The sequence below is a fragment of the Astatotilapia calliptera genome, chromosome 13 (genome assembly GCF_964374335.1).
Source record: "Astatotilapia calliptera chromosome 13, fAstCal68.1, whole genome shotgun sequence".
NCBI lineage: Eukaryota > Metazoa > Chordata > Actinopteri > Cichliformes > Cichlidae > Astatotilapia > Astatotilapia calliptera.
This window is the reverse complement of record NC_137434.1, coordinates 30718855-30737308: the sequence shown is the minus strand read 5'-3', so window position 1 is coordinate 30737308 and position 18454 is coordinate 30718855. Positions and strand designations below refer to the sequence as shown.

The 18454-nt window shown below is 41.1% G+C and overlaps 2 protein-coding genes across 2 annotated transcripts in view; both read right to left on the bottom strand.

The window, feature by feature from the left end:
* Positions 1-6020: 6020 nt before the first annotated feature.
* Positions 6021-14972, bottom strand: LOC145419556 (uncharacterized). Its single transcript, XM_080287560.1, has 3 exons — positions 14301-14972; positions 8643-8848; positions 6021-7168 (listed from the first exon to the last, which is right to left on the bottom strand). Exons 2-3 carry the CDS (start codon positions 8751-8753, stop codon positions 6692-6694), a joined length of 588 nt encoding a protein of 195 aa, XP_080143686.1. The 5' UTR covers positions 8754-8848; positions 14301-14972; the 3' UTR covers positions 6021-6691.
* The window catches only part of arfgef3 (ARFGEF family member 3), a 53030-nt gene continuing 46270 nt past the window's right edge, over positions 11695-18454 (bottom strand). Inside the window, exon 41 of the mRNA XM_026189412.2 lies at positions 11695-18285. Coding sequence (XP_026045197.2) covers positions 18094-18285 — 192 coding nt within the window. The 3' untranslated portion in view covers positions 11695-18093. The remainder of the gene's footprint in view (positions 18286-18454) is intronic.

Genomic DNA, 18454 nt, shown 5'->3' with positions numbered 1-18454 from the left:
TGTGTTTAATCTTCCAGAATGCCATCTGTAAAGGTGGTGTTAAGATTCAAAATTGAGGAAGGAGAGTACACACCACCCATGATCCAGAAGGTCTTGGTCAAACAATGATTTTAATGAACATACGTGTGGGAAGACACTCTGTACGCAGACAGCCAGTAGTCCTCGACTTAATCAAAGCATGAACAGATATTTTATAGCATCAGTGTTTGAATTACTGACGCCCCTTCATACGTCACAGACAGGATATATACATACGTCAAATCAAAACCACAATGACCTTTTAACACAGTTTAAAAGAACATCGTCTTCCATCTTCATAACAGGTGCATCCTGTCACTGCCGGATGCTCGCTTGTCATCTTGACACCTCAAGTGTGTGTGTGTCTGCGTCTGTGTGCTAACCACAATTGCACCCTGTTTCACCTCGCGACTAGCTCCTGACCCCTCACCAGACAGAGAGACAGAAACCACTCTCGTATATGTAATAATCGAACTGAAACTATGGATATGACTTTTACTAAATAAATGTTTTAATCAAGAACCTCTACTAAACATAATAACTGTGTGCATAAGCATCTTAAGGCCTTCTTCCTGTGACTTTTAGCCTTTCTGAAAGACACACACTGTTCAACCCCTGAATGCAATATAAACTCCAGATTATATTATTAATGCAATGGTAATAATGACAATTATTTAACAATAGCAGTAAAATAATTTCCCTGCTCCACAGTGGGAACTAACAAAGCACAAATACTTTGTTGATGTATTTTAGTAGAATTTTCACGTATCTGTACTGATTTGAGCTTAAACTGTAACACATGAAAGGAAATCTATCAGTATACCAGTCCATTTTATGGCATACAAAGAGAGGAAACTATATCATTTATGGATAATTCACAGCTCTATAGTCAGGGGTTAAGGAGGACCATTAATTTTGTTGTTCATATGCTGTGGTTGTGGTTGTGGTCACTCAGCATCTAGCTAGCTCTACAGAAGAGGAGCAGCATAAAGGTAAAAACATTTTGTCAGGTAATTTCAAATGCAGCGTTTTTAAATCAGCTCAACAAACATCAGCAAACACACAAACTGTTTGTGTGCAGTTTGTCTCACAGTGTGTTGCAGCTCAAAGTCCAGCTGTTTATTTCACAGAAAGAGAAAAGTAAGAGAGCTAACTTCACTCAGAGATGGAGAAAGCTAAGAAAGAAAGACAGGACGGGAGGGGAAGAAGGGAGGTTAGATTTAAAGGTGTATAGGAATTTATTTTATTTATGTATTAATCACATTATTTTATTGTATAATGCTTTGGTGCCACTGGATTTTAACATGTCTCACACTCATACAGTAAGACAAATGGTGGAGGTCTAGTAAGGAAGTTGGGGGAAGCAGACAACTCCACAGGAAGAGTCTTTTCGCTACGTTCACACTGCAGGCGAAAGCGCATCAAATCGGATTTTTTTTTTTGACCCTATGCGACCCATATCCGATCATGGTGTGACAGTGTGAACGGCACAAATCCGATATTTTCAAATCCGATCTGGGTCACTTTCGTATGTTGTACTGAATCCGATACATATCCGATGTTTTAGAAAGCGACTGCTGTTTGATGGTCATGTTGCATTAAATCCGTCTTTTACGTCCCTGACACAAGACAGACGGCAATTATCAGCGCCAGAGAAGACATCGTGAACGCTTCCTGTCCATCCAGTGTAGATGTTAGTGAAACTGTTGGGAAGACAACGTTGGAGAAACGTGAACATTTTATTTGTACTGTATAATCTGCAGATTCTGACAGAAATCTGCAGCTATCCTTTGAAGCAGCGCTCCTCTAAAACAGCAATAAGGATCATTATTAGGTTATTTACATTATTATGTAAATAACAAAATAACTTAAAGCAAAAATTGGGAAACGTAAAGTCCAAAGTCTTTATATTAAGGCCATCAGTCAAACAATACTGTTGCTCTGGGTCTAAACAGAGCGCGTTGTGTGTGACGTCTCGTTTTGCGCATGCGGCCGCTTTGAGCGTTCACACTAGAGCGCGTTTGCTGTCGCATTTTATTTGTAGTGTGAACAAGCAGACAAAAACATCGGATTTGATCAAAAAATCTGAATTTATCATTAAGACCTGCAGTGTGAACGTAGCCTTTGTCTCTTCGAGGACTCTGGGAGGTAGCAAGGGAGTGTGAACCTTAAGGTGCGAAACAGCTGTGTACTGCCTTTTGTTCCTGAAGGTCTTTAACTGAGAGCCATGCTAGGCTCAGGGAGACTCTGCTGACCGTCTGCCCCGCGGTCATGCAGGCTTTCCACCAACTTGGTTGTCTGTTCTTTGTGTTTTGATTAAAGAATGTTAGCTACCTCTCACCGCTCGTCTGCAGGCTTTATTTAAATGGAAAACTTCCGCAACAAAGGGAAGGACTGCTCAGTGGGATTTGATAAACTGGAAATCTAAAGCTTATTTGTAAGTCCTCATTTTTAATAGATAGATATGGGATCCATGCTCTCCCATGAAGCCCATTCTATGATGATCTCTATACTGTTTTTGAGCTAATACGATGGCCACATGAAGTTTGGAGGTGAAAGTTAGCAAACTGTGCCTCAGTATCTGCTGACCCCACTCTGTGATTTCACACGGCCTCCCACTTTCATGCTGAGCTGCTGAGAGCGACCTATTCTTCCACAAATGTTTGTAGAAGCAGTCTGAATGCCTAGGTGCTTGATTTTATACACCTGTGGGCATGCAAGTGATTGGAACACCTGAACTCAATGATTCGGATGGGCGAGTCAATATTTCAGGCAAAACAGTGTGTCTACTTCTTATTTTAAGTCAGGGGATGAAGAGTGCCAAATTAAATCAGTATAACTAACATTATCAGACATATGGCAAACAGGTTGACACGGTATATGCTTCAAAAAGCTCCTGAGTAATGATCAGGATCTAATTAGTAGATGTTTCTCCAAAAGTGGCCACACCCACCGCACTGACTCAAGGTGAGTCATGATTTGACTTTGGGCCACATCTATTCCACACAACAGGAAGGCTGTATCCCAATTCAGGGTTTGCAGCCTTAACGGTCCACAAGGGCCGCGTACTCAAAGACCACTAAGGTCGGAAGTGCGAGGCTTGTGAAATGGGACCGTCTAACCTCCGTTGCGATGCCCAGGTTGCCTAGCAACCATGATACTAACAGCTGGAAACGTTTCATACAGCTGTGTTTGACAGAAATGAAGGAGAACATCTTTTGTTCATGTGTTTGTTTGTTTCTACATGAGCTTCGATTTGATAAGTATCTGAAGCTGAGACCACGGGACTGTGAACCATGATTGTTGGGCTTCATTTCTGTGCTGAACAGTCATTTAAGATTAGCTAGTAAATAACAATTAGCTCATGTTGTTCATGAGACTAAAGTCATCTCACTGTGGTAATGTAAATATAATATGGCCAATATTAAAGTTATAATTTCAATCATTATTAGTTATTACAGCAGTGAATGACTGTTTCAAATACTGAGCTTCAGTAAAGATTCAAGCTGCATTTATTTATATTTCCTGTCACCTTAAATCTTCACTCAAAGAAAGGTTCATTTGACACTGTGTATATATAAATGTATTATATATAAGAGACAAATATTGAATATGTTGGCATTACTAAATTTGTCTCAGTGCTTACTTTAAATATCCATGAAATCATCACATTCTCTGTAAGATTAAGGTCAACTATTGAACGGCGTATATTTTAAAGGCTTTAAAACCAAGTTAGTACAAACGCCACTAATGTCACATAACTTTGCTGACATGTGACCAAGAGTAATGTTTTAATGTTCTAAGTTATTAAACATTTGCACATGTTTACTCTTCGGGCGCCCCTTTTCCACCGTTTTTTTTCCCGCAAAATCATCCACACGTCATGAAATCAATATCCTTAGTAGGCCTATCCTTATTTTCCTATTATATTGTTTTATGTACTTTAATAATGAAGGCTTGTAGAGCAAGGCCACTTTTGACTCACAAAGTGCTCAGCCAGACTGAAAAACAGGAAGTTTTAGTGCACAGATATATTAATAGATAAGACACAGAACGGAGGAACTTTCCATATAAGCAATGTTTGAAACTGTGTGACGTGTAACGTACCAAAATAAAACCTATATGAGGCACAGTTTATGATTCTAATGTTAGAGCTCTTGCAGCTGGCGTTTGAGCTGTGCAGGGGTCTCTCTCTTCCGGAAGATGATTGAATAAAAAGAAATATAAATGTTTTAACACACTATGAGTCGGTTTTCTCTGTTCTGTCATGGGGACAAAAAAATCGGGGTTAAATAACACCACCGCCGCGCTATGCATTCTGGGATTTGTTGGGCCATCCTTAAAATTCAGGGAAGTAAAAGACGCCTTTGAGGCCTGCATTTCTATGGAGCAGCCTTTGAATTGGGACAGCCTTCGTCGCGTCGCTGTGATGTAATCGGCCTTAAAATGCGGCCTTTAAGGCTGCAGACCCTGAATTGGGATATAGCCTTATTCTGACCTATTGTCAAGCCCAGTTCTTGATTTGGGCCATGTCAGGCACTTTTTAGTCCCATAACTTAGGACCAAAGACAGTTAGGTCCATATATGTTTGCACAGTGACACAAGTTTTGTTTTTTATATAACGGACATGAAAATATTGTGTTGACTTTCAGCTTTCATTTGAGGGTGTCCACACTCAAACTGGATGAATGGTTTAGGAGTTTCAGCTCCTTAAAATGTGCCGTCCTCTTTTAAATGGACCAAAAGTAATTGGACCATGACTCAAAGTGTTCTTTGTGTTTTGATTAAAGAATGCTAGCTACTGCTCACCGCTCGTCTGCAGGCTTTATTTAAATGGAAAACTTCCACAACACTTGCATTGGCTTCCCATTGAATTTAGGGTTCGTTTTAAAGTCCTTTTATTGGTTTTGAAAACTTTAAATGGTCTGGCTCCTGTCTACTTATCTGATTTACCGAAGCCACATGTTCCTCCTCGCATGCTTCGTTCAGCTGAGCAGCTGCTGCCGTCGGTCCCTAAGTCGCAGCTGAAATGCAGAGGAGACCGAGCGTTTTCAATTCCAGCTCCGATGCTCTGGAATCACCTTCCCCTCCGAATTAAACAAGCATCATCAGTGCAGGTCTTTAAGTCCATATTGAAAACTTATTTTTATTCCCTGGCTTTTAACTCTGTAGGAAACTGACACCTTTCTTATTTATTTAATTTTTTTATGATTTTATGGTATTTTTAATTTGTTAGTTTTTTTGATCTGTGTTGTTCAGCACTTTGGTCTGCCTGGTGTGTTCTTAAAGTGCTATACAAATAAACAATGATGATGATGATGATGAAAATCTACACTTTTGTACATCCTGAGAAAGCAAGACAGCATTGTGAACTCAGCAAAACAAAAGGAACGTCCATATCAATATCCAAGTCTACCATAAAGAGAAGACTACATAAAAGTAAATACAGAGGATTCACTGCAAAGGCCAAGCCACTCATAAGCCTCAACAATAGAAAAAAAAAATCGAAATAAGACAGAACAGTTCTGGAAAAATATTCTATTCACACATGACACCAAGATCAACGAATGCCAGAATGATGGCAACAAAACCGGCATGGAACACAACATGATCAAAAACAGCATGGTGGAGCCAGTGTGATGGCTTGGGTGTGGCACTGAGACACTAGTGTTTACTGATGATGTGACAGAAGGCATTTTGACCAAGTATTTTTATTTTTATTTTTTTACTTTCAGTTATTTAATTTGTCCAATTACTTTTGAGCTGCTGAAATGAAGGGAATGTGTTCAAATCTTCTAGTTCCTCAATAGTTTTTAATGCAATCTTTTTGTTCAGCCCACTGAATTAAAGCTGGAAGTCTGCACTTCAACTGCATCTGAGTTGTTTCATTTAAAATTTAAAATTCACTGTGGGAACGTACAGAACCAAAATTAGACAGAAAAAAAAGTCAGAATATTTATTAATTCCTGTATGTGAGGAGGATACAGTAATAAACAGTGGGACACAGGGATCGCTTCACTTTATTGTTTGTGATTATTACACAGTAAAAATAAATACGAATGTCAGCATTATAAAACTGTCCTGTTACCACTACTGCTCACTAAAGTCTAAAGGCTCCTACAGCTGTGTCACAGGTAAAACACACAATAATAAAAATAGCATGTTTGTTATCCACGTGAACACTTTTACAATGTTAAGTACAAACAGGAGAAATTATCACACTAACTTATGAGGAATGATGTAAATGGTAAGAATATTGTGTACAAGTCTGTGTGGCTTTTTTAAACTGTGCTTGGTGCTTATGGCGTAGAGGGCTTTGTTAACAAAGAAAAAAAAACCATTCTGTGTCAGAGTTATAAATATTTAGCACATTTGTCCATTAAGGTAAAAATCACTGAGGATGTCATCCAAAGGAAGTTTGGAGATGCCCGTTTCCTGGATCCCAGTCACATTATTCAGTATAAAAACCAGTTTAGAAGATCTTCATGCAGCAGCACAGGGCCCAGAAGCTCTTCTTGGCTCATTTGTTTTTGTAGTATTATTTTATTTTTAATATACTTAATAGGGTGATTTGGGATGTAGTCTTGGTAAGTAATATGTTAGATTCCTATGTCCTCAACTGGAAGTGTTTTCATTCACATCTTAGGTCTCTTCTTTTAATTTCAGTTTTGATTCAGTCTTTGACTTCTTCTATGATTGCCCTCCTGTCATTCATCACCATCATCATCCCTTCTTCATCATCTCCACAGCGTGCCTCTGGCCCTGGACTTGGAGGGAGCAGCTCTGCATCTTTTGAGCTGCTTGTGCTAGCAGCTCTGGCAATCCTGGTGAGGGTCTGTTCATACGGAGAGGGCAGATAGACCATGAGGAATACGCCGTCTGTCACGTCCTGCTCGGAGCTTGAGCTGGGAAGTGGACCTCTGTTGCTGCGGAGGGAGGACAGCAGCTCGCAGTTCCTCTCTGGGTCCTGTAGGTCCTCCAAGGCGATCACGTTAGCCAATCCCAGCTTTCCATTGAAGCTGAAGCCCCTCCTTCGGCGGCAGACCACGAAGCCGAGGATGCTAATGAAGAGGACGAGGAAGGAGATGCTTGCTATGACGATATAGGTGACTGATACACCGCTGAAGATGGCCTCATCAAAACTCTGGTTCTGTGAGTCAGACACAAGATGTTGTTATTATTATTATTATTATTATTATTATTATTATTATTATTAGTAGTAGTAGTAGTAGTAGTAGTAGTAGTTAAGGAATATAAAGTGCAGAAGTCACAGATTTAACAGAGGTCATTTAGGCGCCATAAAAACTTTGTCCAGCAGAGGGAGCTGTCCGTGCCGAACTTCTGCTGATCTCCTCTTTGCACATGTGAATGTGTAGCATTGTGAGGGTGGACTTATGCCAGAAGGATGGACAAAGAACGATAAATACTTGTTTAATATTTTACTGGCAGCAGGCAAGAAAGCCATCACAAAAAAATGTCTTTCTTCAGAGAGCCCAACTATGAACATGTGGATGAACATCACAATGGACATTTACAGAACGGAGAAAATGACAGCAGATGTGAACTACAAGAGGGAGCTGTTGGTATCACGATGGAAGAAATGGATGGACTACATAAAAAACGCAGGCCAGTTTTTGCTTTGGCTCTAGATTTTGACTTTGTTAACTACTAGAAGACTAGAGGAAATATTAGTTATATTAATGGAAACAAAAACACACTCCCTACATTTTTTTCTTTCATTTTTCTTTTTCCTTATGTATCTTTTATTTATTTATTTATTTATTGTTTCCTGTTTTGCTTCTTTTTTCTTTCTTCTTTCATTCTTTTTGTATGGATATTTTAGTTGTTTAAATATAGAAAAAAAATATATGTAGTGACAAATTGCTGAAGTTGATGGTATTGTATAGTGATTCCAAAATGTCCATTTAAAAAAAAAAAAAAAAAGTATTGTGAGGCTGAGCACACCGCCTCCTGATGTTATTTTTATTTGGAGCATATGTGCACTGTAAAAGCTAAGAATGAAGAGTAAACATGAGATGGGAGACGTTGTCTTTTACCAGACAGCAGTTTTAATAAATGACTTGTTGTTAAATAAATGTTAAAACATCCAAAATTTATTGAAATAAAGCTGATGTTGTTACATATTGTTGTTGGAAAGTAACTGAAAGAATTCTTTAAAGGATGTCTTCCAGTTCTACACATCTGCATTTTTTCCAATCTGGATTTTAGGCAGTGTGATTAAAAACACATTAAGATCAGATAAAACTAATGAAATAAAACTGGATTCAAGTATCAATGCAAAATTTTATTTCTGCCGTCTCATCGAATGCCAAGAATCGTGTCTTCATAGCTTCATATAAGTAACATTTCTAAAAGCTAGAAGTATAACTCTGCAGAGAATCTTTGAAGTGACACGTTTTTGTTGTGCAAGCTTTGTAACATCTCTCCATCAGTTCGACAATTATTAATATTTAATTTTATTACGTGGACGCTCACATTTGTGTCACTGCATTTAATTTTTCAAATGACATATTTTCAGATTAAATTATGAACTGATGAAAAAAAAACCACTGACAGCATGTTTAATAATAAAAATAAAATCATCGACGTCTGCGCGAACTCACCGGTGCCTGTCTGTCAGTGGAAGGCAGAGCCGAGGGTCCGGATGACCAGTCTAGAGAGTCCCGGCCAGCGGGTCCAAACTTCCTCCAGCTGCTCTCCAGCAGAGACCGCATGGTGGAAAGTTTCAGGATCCGAAGCCGACGGGTCTGTTGACAGCTCAGAGGGTTAGCACCGACTGCACCGCTGAAGTGATCAGCCTTAAATATATCTGGGAGGGGGAGGAGGGAGGGACGGCAGAGAAATGAGGGCAGCAGACAGTCCAGCAGAGAACAGACACATCACTGGTCCCAGTGGGTCACAGCAGAGGGTGTTTCCAGGATTTTTCTTTTTTTAAAAACTATGGTGTGTTTTTATTGGGGGCAGAGAGATCGCGTGCTTCCAAAAATATGCATTAGGAGACGTTACAAATCTGTGTTGAAGGATAAGATGTATAAACTAATAGGAAAAAACTGCATTTACGGTTCCAAACACAATTAAGTAAATAAGCAAAGTAGATGAGTTAGAGAACAGTAGACAGTAAGCACTCTATTTTTTTGCATCTATAATTAACTCACAAGCATTCATTACATATTATTTGAATATTTAACGCTCGCTGACACACTGACAAAGAAATTTCAGTCAGTGAGAGCAACGAGGAGCCATCAGAAGCTAAAATCAACACTTGATTTTTACATGTAGTAAGATTGTTGCTGTTTAACAGTAATGACTGTGTCGATTGTTTGAAAGGTCCAGATAAGCAATAACAAAGAAAATCTGACATAATGTGTCTCACTGGGTGTGTAGTGGATACATTCAAATGATCGGTGTAAAGAGTGAGACAATCAGGAAGCTTTAACTCCAGTGGATGACTCTCTGTCACTCAGAGTGCTCGGGGGAATCACTTTTTCTGTGAATATCAAGAAGACCAAAAGTGAAAAATCTTTGTGATCTGATGAAACTTTTCTCAACATTTCTGGGATATAAAGTAAGTCTGAGAAAGGTTTTACACACTTTGAGACAATTTACAAGTCATTTAAAAGTGTGGAAGAGGAAAGTATATCACGGGTTTACAGGTTTGGTAAAAACTGTACAATAAATCGCTGCCAATAGTCCATCCATCCTCTTCGCTTATCCCTGTCAGGGTCGCGGGGGGGCTGGAGCCTATCCCCGCTAGCACAGGACAAGAGACAGGGTACACTCTGGACAGGTCGCCAGTCTGTCACAGGGCTGCAGCCAATAGTCATAGCACGCCATTCTCAACCAAGTTCCACATTTCCATACAACTTTTGTTCAGGTTTTCTTAAAACTGCAGGATTATTTTGGAACTGAAACTCTTAGGAAAGAAGAAAAAGAGGAGAAGCAAGATGAATAGTTAATGTTTTCAATTGAGACATTAAACAATTTATTGTGGTATAAAATGCTGTTATTTATGTTTCTGTCCATGGTTAAATTGGTAGGACTACACTTTTTTTGGGGGGGGGGGGGGGAGGGGGGGGGCAACTTCTTCACACAACACAGTTGTGTATGTGGCTGTGTTGTATTCAAAGTAAATGGGTCTAAAAGGGGACCAATACAGTCTCTACCTTACAAAATAAAGCACCTTGAGGCAAGTGTAGAGATTTGGCGCTATATAAACTGAATGAAAGTACCTTTTGGATGGATTTATGTGACTCTGTAACTTTGGAAACTGTCTTTTAATGATGGGGTATCATCTGTTTTCTTCTAAATACCAGGCAGAAAATACGCTTTCACATGCAAAATGAATGAATGAATGAATATTTCATTTTCAGTAAAACAAAGGTTTAGGAGAATTGAAGTCACAACCACAACAACTACAGCAAGAAGGCAAACCACCTGGTTATGGTATGACCGTCTCAGGCTAAAGACACATGCTTTCATATGGTCAGCCAGTATTAGTTCCAATTAATATTACTCTTAGAAAGGTAAAAGAGGCACATTTATAATCCTCACAAATACACTATATTGGCAAAAGTCTTGACTTGCCCATTCACATCATTGAATTCAGTTGTTCCAATCACTTCCGTGAGCAGAGGTGTATAAAACACCTCTGCATGCAGACTGCTGAGTGAATTTCAGCATGGTGCCGTAATAGGATGCCACCTGTGCAACAAGTCGAGTCGTGACATTTCCTCATTCCTACATATTCCACAGTCAGTTGTCAGTGGTGTTATAACAAAGTGGAAGCGATTGGTCCTGCTGCCAGCAGATTCCAGAGCAGTGGAGACATGTTCTCCGGAATCACAAATCTGTTTGCCAATCTGAGTCGGGGTTTGGGTTTGCCAGAAAAAAAGTGGTTTTTTTTTAATACTTCAGCTTATCAAGACATCTTGGACATTTTCATGCTCCCAACTTTGTGGGAACAGTTTGGGGATGGCTCCTTGTTGTTCCAACATGACTGCGCACCAGTGCACAAAAGCAGGTCCATAAAGACATGGATAAGCGAGCGTGGTGTGGCTGAACTTGACTGGCCTGCGCAGAGTCCTGACCTCAACCTGATACAAGCCAGGCCTTCTCGTCCAACATCAGTGTCTGAACTCACAAATGCACTTCTGGAAGAATGGTGAAAAATTCCCATAAACATTCCCAAACCTTCCATTAAACTCTATGGGTTAAGAATGGGATGTCAGTCAAGTTCATATGTGTTTGAAGGCAGACGAGTGAATGCTTCTGGCATATAACTTAAACATACAGCGTATATATAAACAGGTTTCACTAATTTGTGAGCCTTGTTCTATAAATCTCCAACCGTTTTGATCTTTTGGCAAGGACAGCTCTAATACCACTTTCATGTATTCAGCAAATCGCAGTGTGTCAGCTCGGCTTAGCACACAGACTCCAACAATGTGCAAATGGAACCAAAGCCAAACCGTCAGCAATAACAAAATCAAAAAATCCCCCTAAGCTCCGTAACTAAAACATTACAGCTGGTTTTGTTTATTCTGCACAAAAATCCTTTTTACTGTTAAAATCATCACTTTCAGATTGGATTGAAGACATCCAAACTTTGGAGTGCATTTGATCATCATCATCAGATATAAAACACAATGCCAAACATTTGGGGCAAACTGCTTTTAATTTGCAACACAGAGCAGACAAGCCTGCAGAGAAAGCACTTTACAACTTACAGCACTTACACAGCTGCGCTCGGGACAGAAGAGAGAAGCCAGAGCAGGTTAGAAACACCAGGAGAAAATCTTACAGCTGCTGTTCTTTAATATCAAAAGCAGAAAAAAATGCACTTTTAGAAATCACAGTCACGACATTAGCAGAGCCGGCGCTCACAGGTCGGGCAGCAGAGCATCTGAGGTCAGTGAAGGAAGCAAACGGACAAAACAACCTGAGTGAATGAGCAGAGAGCCTGAAGTCACATCGTAAAGACTCTGCACCTTCACCTGCAGGGACACCCACGGTTGTGTTTTATATTTGTACCATCAGTCAAACAAAGACTTTTACCATTTTCTCTGGTGGTGATTGTTTACTTTGTAAGCATTTATAGACAGTAGCCATAACTGATCTTCAGTGAGAGAAAGAAAATATATGTAGACCACCTGGTCTCTGGAACACAGGATATGAAATCAAACACCAACCATTTGGTTAATGTCAGAGTCAAATGATAAGATCAACACAAGTTTACACAGTAGATCCACTTTTTCTGACAGCTTCAAGTTTGTTGATGCCAACATCTGGTTCAGTTTAACCTCTTTTCCATCAGTGTAGAAGAAACTGCAAACATTTTCACAGGAAATATCACAGCGGCAAGACTGCACACTTCAACGGCCAATGACTGGTTAAATGAAGCACCAGAAACCATATTAGTGGCTTCGTCTTTGTGAGCAGTAATTATGTTTTTCTTCCTTCTGATCATCTCCTGATTACTCCTCAAACAGCATAAATAGCACACCGTGTCAGATTTGTCAGTTGAATGTGTTATCTACACCCACATCTGCTGCATATCTGCAAGCTGCTTTGGAACCCACTCTACCCCAGCTCCTCCTGATTGATCAAGTCTGATGTTACAGACACTCTGGCTTTCTGTCTATGCACACAGAAGAGTGAGGAGGTCCCAGGACAGAGCAATGAAACCAAATAAAAACAAACGCAGATGAAAATAACAAATCTCATTTCTGCTCTAATGGCCGGGACTTAAAGACAAATTTATGCTGTCTTCTTTACCATCATCTCGGCCCCAAAAACCTGATAAAGCCTGACTTTGCATTTTTTAAAAAAAATGCAAACACATAACCCAAATCTTTTCCCACGATTGTCCATCAAAAATTAAAAACTAATCAAATTCAAACATTTACCGACACAATATTTCTGCAAAGTACACGTCTAAGAACTTTTATTTGATTATTCTTTTATATTTTTCTGTTTCTGTATGTTCTCATGACTTCCTCTGTCATATGACCTTTCACTGTGGAAACTGTGTCAGATGTCTGGGTCGCGTAGAAACTTTGTCCATCCGTGTCAGACAAAATGACAGAATAGTCAAAGCTGCTTTTACTCCTACGCTCTCAGTCAATCACTCAGATGCCCTGAAAGCTCAAGCCTTAGATATGTGTACATTTCTCAGACAAACAAGGGAGTCGGTCTTTAAACTGTCAGCCAAATCACTCAGACGTATACTGAGTTCTCCAAACAATGTTTTCTCTTTTTTTTTGTCTCAATCTGATCTCTGGAAAGTGAATGCAGTAAGGCACTGCCTCTTCCATCAGTAATCCCTCAATAAAGTCACCAATGTGTTGATTTTACTGTAAATCAATAGTAGAAACAATATTACAAATTCCCAGGAATTGGAGAGAAGAAGGAGCTGTCAGTATCTTGAATCAGAAAGCAATAAGAGCTTAGAATCAAACAAAGACTCGTGGAACACGTAGACGGATTTGCAGCTTCTTGTCAGCAGCGAGTTTACCCAAGAGCATCAAATCTGCTTAGAGTGCAGATAAAGTTTGTTGTGGCGATGAGCTGCACTGAGCAGCAGCCACAGCGACTGTGGTTCAAGCCCTCTTAATCTCAGCTCAACATTTCAAATGTACGTTGGCTGTAAAAGTAAAAAACGCAGACAAAAGATTAATCTCTGGACTCGGCGTTACAAATAATGTCGTGGGCAAAGTGAAAGCAGAGAACCAATCAGAGCAAACACCTAGAGGAGCACGGGCGCCATCAGCACAAACTGTTGGTGCGGTGTCGTTGCATGACGCTGACACATCAGCTGATGGAAACACTGTCACAGCTTTAACACCCACTAAATCCTTTCCCTTCACTATTGCTGATCACACTGATGGCCCACAACATCTGTCCAGTTGCTGCTCGCCCTCGAACAACAGGGACAAATGGGGACGGGTCAGGGACACCGGGAGGGGCTGAGGGACAGCAAAGTCAGCTGAGACACAACAGAGTGGCGAGACGTGCTAATGCTGCAACGTAGCAGCCCCACAAGAAGGAGGCCGGAATTAGAGCACGACCTTCCAACCGATGCTGTCGATATTCTGCATTCTGATGCAGGGCTCGGGTTAAAGACAAAGAATAAAACTGAATTTTGTTTAATGTTTTCTTGTTTCTCATGGATGAGCTGAGGTCCATAAATACACAATCACATCAACAATACGTGTAAAAAAAATTGACTTAGCAGCCACCTCATTTAAAACGTGCAAACTCACATTCTGAAGCCTCAAACCAAGCATTGTAGCAGTCTCTGTGCAGGTGGAGCCAGAAGTGCAGAAGTGCATACACTAGTGTGCTTGATTAACAAGGTGCACCTGTAGTGGACTCTGCACCTCACAGGCAAGGAGGATGGGAGATTTTTAACTGGAGGAGACTCTTGGCAGGACTTTTAAGATTAAAAGCTGTACAGCTAAGTCCTATTTTTTTTTTCACTGGAAATTCTTTGAAAGACACCAACAGCACAGGCGAGAGGTCTGGCTCAGTGACTCCCAATTACTGGAAGTGAAACCAGCATCAAAGCGGTCGAGTCCTTAATTATCCCCAAATAACGTTTAAGTCTTCACCCCATGCAGAGCAGCTCTCGGGGAGGGAACCAAACAAGAGACAAGACAGTCTTTTGTGGCAGGCTTTAAACATCTGCTGTTAAGTGGGCCATTTAATCACAGTCTGCAAGGACTCAGAAGAAGAACTGCAGCATTGGCTTCATTTTTCATCTGCGGAGGTTTTGTGTGTGTGTGATAGGGTGGCAAAAATCAACCATGAAGCACCCAGGGGGTTGTCTTGATGCACGCTCCATCATCCAGGTGAGTAAATCCCAAAAAGCTGATTCTGTTCATCTGGACGTCTTTAGTGGGAGAGACATTTCGTCATCATCCAGGTGACTTCTTCAGTCTCAGCTGACTGCAGGTTTCCTTAATCCTATATTTGTGTAATGACTGAAACTAGCAGCACTATGTCCAAAAGAACATAATCAACTGTTTGGGACTCCCAGACGGTTGCTTGTATATGTATAACTTTAGTCTAAGGTAAAAAGGATTCCAATAGGAAGAGTCTGTCTGGTTGTAGCATTAGTTGTCCACAATAATGCAGCACCACGTGCTGGGGTGGATTATAGTCTTTGAGCTTCACCTACGTTAAAGAGATGAGTTCACTGTAGCAGAGGCCGACTGACAGGCACAAACATCTCCTTCACAGGGGATGACAGGTTATAGTTCCTGTAGCTGGGGGTAAGAATAGAAAGTTGAGAGTATGCGTGCCCGTGTGGTTGTGGCTCCTACAGTATCACTAGCCTAACAGGCTGTCCCATAAGAGGGACAAAATGTATACAACCACACCCAGCAGCTGTTCCCTTTTCTCTCCCTGGAGTTAAGAAATTCACGTCTCAATAAAATGTAAAATGAGTTCTTCAACAAGAATTCTTTGGCATCACTTTGGTTTTAGAGTTGTCCGGTTCCTCGACGCCTCGTCTGTGGCAACAAAAGCTAATGAAGCCACATGACATAAATATTAAACACATGTTAAAGCAAAGCAACAGAAACAGCAGTCGTTTAAGATCTCAGTGACTGGTTCCAGCCTGTATTAAATAAAGACGGTGAGCTTTAAAACTCTGTTGTTGATTTAAGATTTTCCGGCTTCTAAAGCAGGAAAAGCTGATGACTTTAAAGCATCAAATTAGGACCCAGCTTGGCACTGACTGCTTGCTTTTTTGGAGCATCCAGTGGAAGCATTGCTGCCAGGGAGGAGGTGACAGCTGGCACAAAGGAGAGAATGAGGCGACCGACAAAGTGAGGAAGCAAGTGAAGAGAGAGCAAATAACACTGAAAGAGTCTCCGCTGTAGACAAAGTGGGTGAAAAAAGGAGAGTAAATCTTCTTAGGAGCATCAGATGCTGCCGCCCTCCCCGCCCCACCCGCCTGTCCTCGATACGGGCCGAGCCGCTGAAGTTAGCGTCAGTTCAGCACTCTCTTCATTCATTCATTCATAATCTGTCCTGAAATGCACATGAATGGAGGTCAGCAGAGTTACAGCTCATCGAGGCAAACTGGACTAGTGAAAGTGAGATAATGCACGTTCATTCAGTTTGCTGACTCCGTGCTCGGAGTACGTTTCTTTCTCCGTGATCTAAACGCACCTGATGGCAAAACTTTCATCCATCTGTTGGTTTCCAGGTGAGAGATGTGGCATTATTCTTGGAAATGACTGATGATAAGAGGGTAATAATGATAAGACTGTTATTTAAATATCATAGACAGTAAGGAGCTGAAAGGACAGGTGTTGATTATTATTGAACTTTTCTTGTATTGTTTTAGATGCAGGACAAAAACATTCACTTTAACCTGAAAGTTATCGGCGCACATATATAACCACACTGAGACACGTTACATGGTGACAAACAGAATATGAAGACTGAAAGTCATGTGAAGGCACCGCCATACAAAAGACATCGTGAATCCTCCGTTTGGCGATTGGAATTCTTTGGTCACTTAAAAATGAGTTACTGATGATGTTAAACACGATGCTCTCATTAAGCGGCTTTGTCACCAACCCCCTGCTCTCTATTAGCAACAATGTTGGAAAAGCTTAAGGATACAGGTTTCCCCTGTGGGGTGGGGGGTGAAACACTGACAGTGGGGTCAGACTCAGGGTTTCCCCTTCAGTCACAGCCAATAGGCTCCAAGCACATATATGCAAAAAAATATTATCAACACAGTATATATTTCAAATAAATATTTGCATAAATAGATGATATGAAAAAGGACATGCGGCTGGCATGAAACATCAAAACACACACCGAGCGCCGTCTTTGATTAAAATAATTAATACTCATGTCAGAAGGCTTAAACAGACCTCTGAGCCACATGTGATCAGGATCAATGAGCACTCGCTCCGAACTCTGAGAAGGAAAACAGGATAAAAATAAAGTTCTAAGCTGAACCTTTGTGATCTCCAGGATTTCACTGGCTTGTTTATGGTCCCGTCTTCAGCACTGTGGAGATTTTCAGAAACCTGCTGAGCTGAGACATGGGCTTTATTCAGACAGCAGGCAAATCAGATTTGTTTCTCAAATAGGACCTTTAGGACTGCGCTGTTATTTGCAAGTGATCAGATGGGATTTGTGTGCCCAGACATCACCAGACCATCTGTAAGAGTCGCTGCAGCAACAGCGCAGGCGTCACTGAATACATCGCTACCATTTGTCTTCTAGCTCCCTACACGCCCCCTCCCAAAGAGCCAGCAGGCAGTTTTCTCATCATCTAATCTCATCTGGATACAATGTGGGTTTGTGGAAAAGGGAGTGAAAAATGAGCTGGAAGTAAATTTGCAGCAGGTTGTAAAAAGGATTAAAGCATCCAAACGGGCACCGGGGAGAGCTGTTTGGACCACCTGTGGCGCTACGGAGCAATACAACGTGTATGTGGTGACAGAGTATGACAGAGGTTATAGAGACGAGCTTATGAAGAGATGCAACAATGCAAAGAATGTAAACATGGCTGCTTCTTCATGGGTGTTAAAAACCCCTGGAAGTCACTGACACGAATGAAGCACGTGGGTGAGGAAATATTATCAAAAGCCTCTGTGATTGTCGTGTTGAGACTTTATGACAATGCTGGACCAAAATTAGGATTCGGCCAATCGGTCTTCAAAAACTGAGAACTCATAGATGACATTTAAGAGCTCCGTGTTTGTTTCTTTGCACTGTTCAGGGTTCAGGAAACAGTTCAACCAAGTAACAAGAGCGCAGACGGCACATTTACTGAGAAACATTTCAAATAATATAGAGAAGCCTGTTACATTTTTATTCCTCATACCGTATCCTTCATCAGGAAACAAATCCTTCATACTGATGTCACTTAATGACTGCCTGACAACAAAATGTTGGCGAGGACCATCGATCATTCATCAGCTCCTAAAATCTACGGCAGCATTTCTGATTTCATCTGTTTATGTCCCTCACTGACCGACACTTTGCAGCCTCCGGCCGCTGCTTTTGCATTTCATCGCTGCGACATCACAGAATGATGTCATAGAGTCTGCCGACCCGGCCCAGCCATTCGCGCAGGGCCTGGCGAACGCGGGCGTCGGTCACGTGGCAGGAGAGCTGGCTGAGGCAGGGGTAGAGCGCCGGCTGGAGCGCCAGGAATGAGGAGTCAGACAGTAGGAGGACCTGGTTCAGGAGGGTCAGGACCATGTTGGTCCAGGCCTGCAGAGGGAGGAACACAGACATCAGTTCACAAGCAGATGCAGACCTCACTTTTACCCAACTTTCTTTATACGAGAGGGTTTAAACAGGGGACCTTCAAACTTGTGGGGACAAGGATTTTGGTCCACATGAGGCTGTTGGTCCCCACAAAGATATGAATACACACACA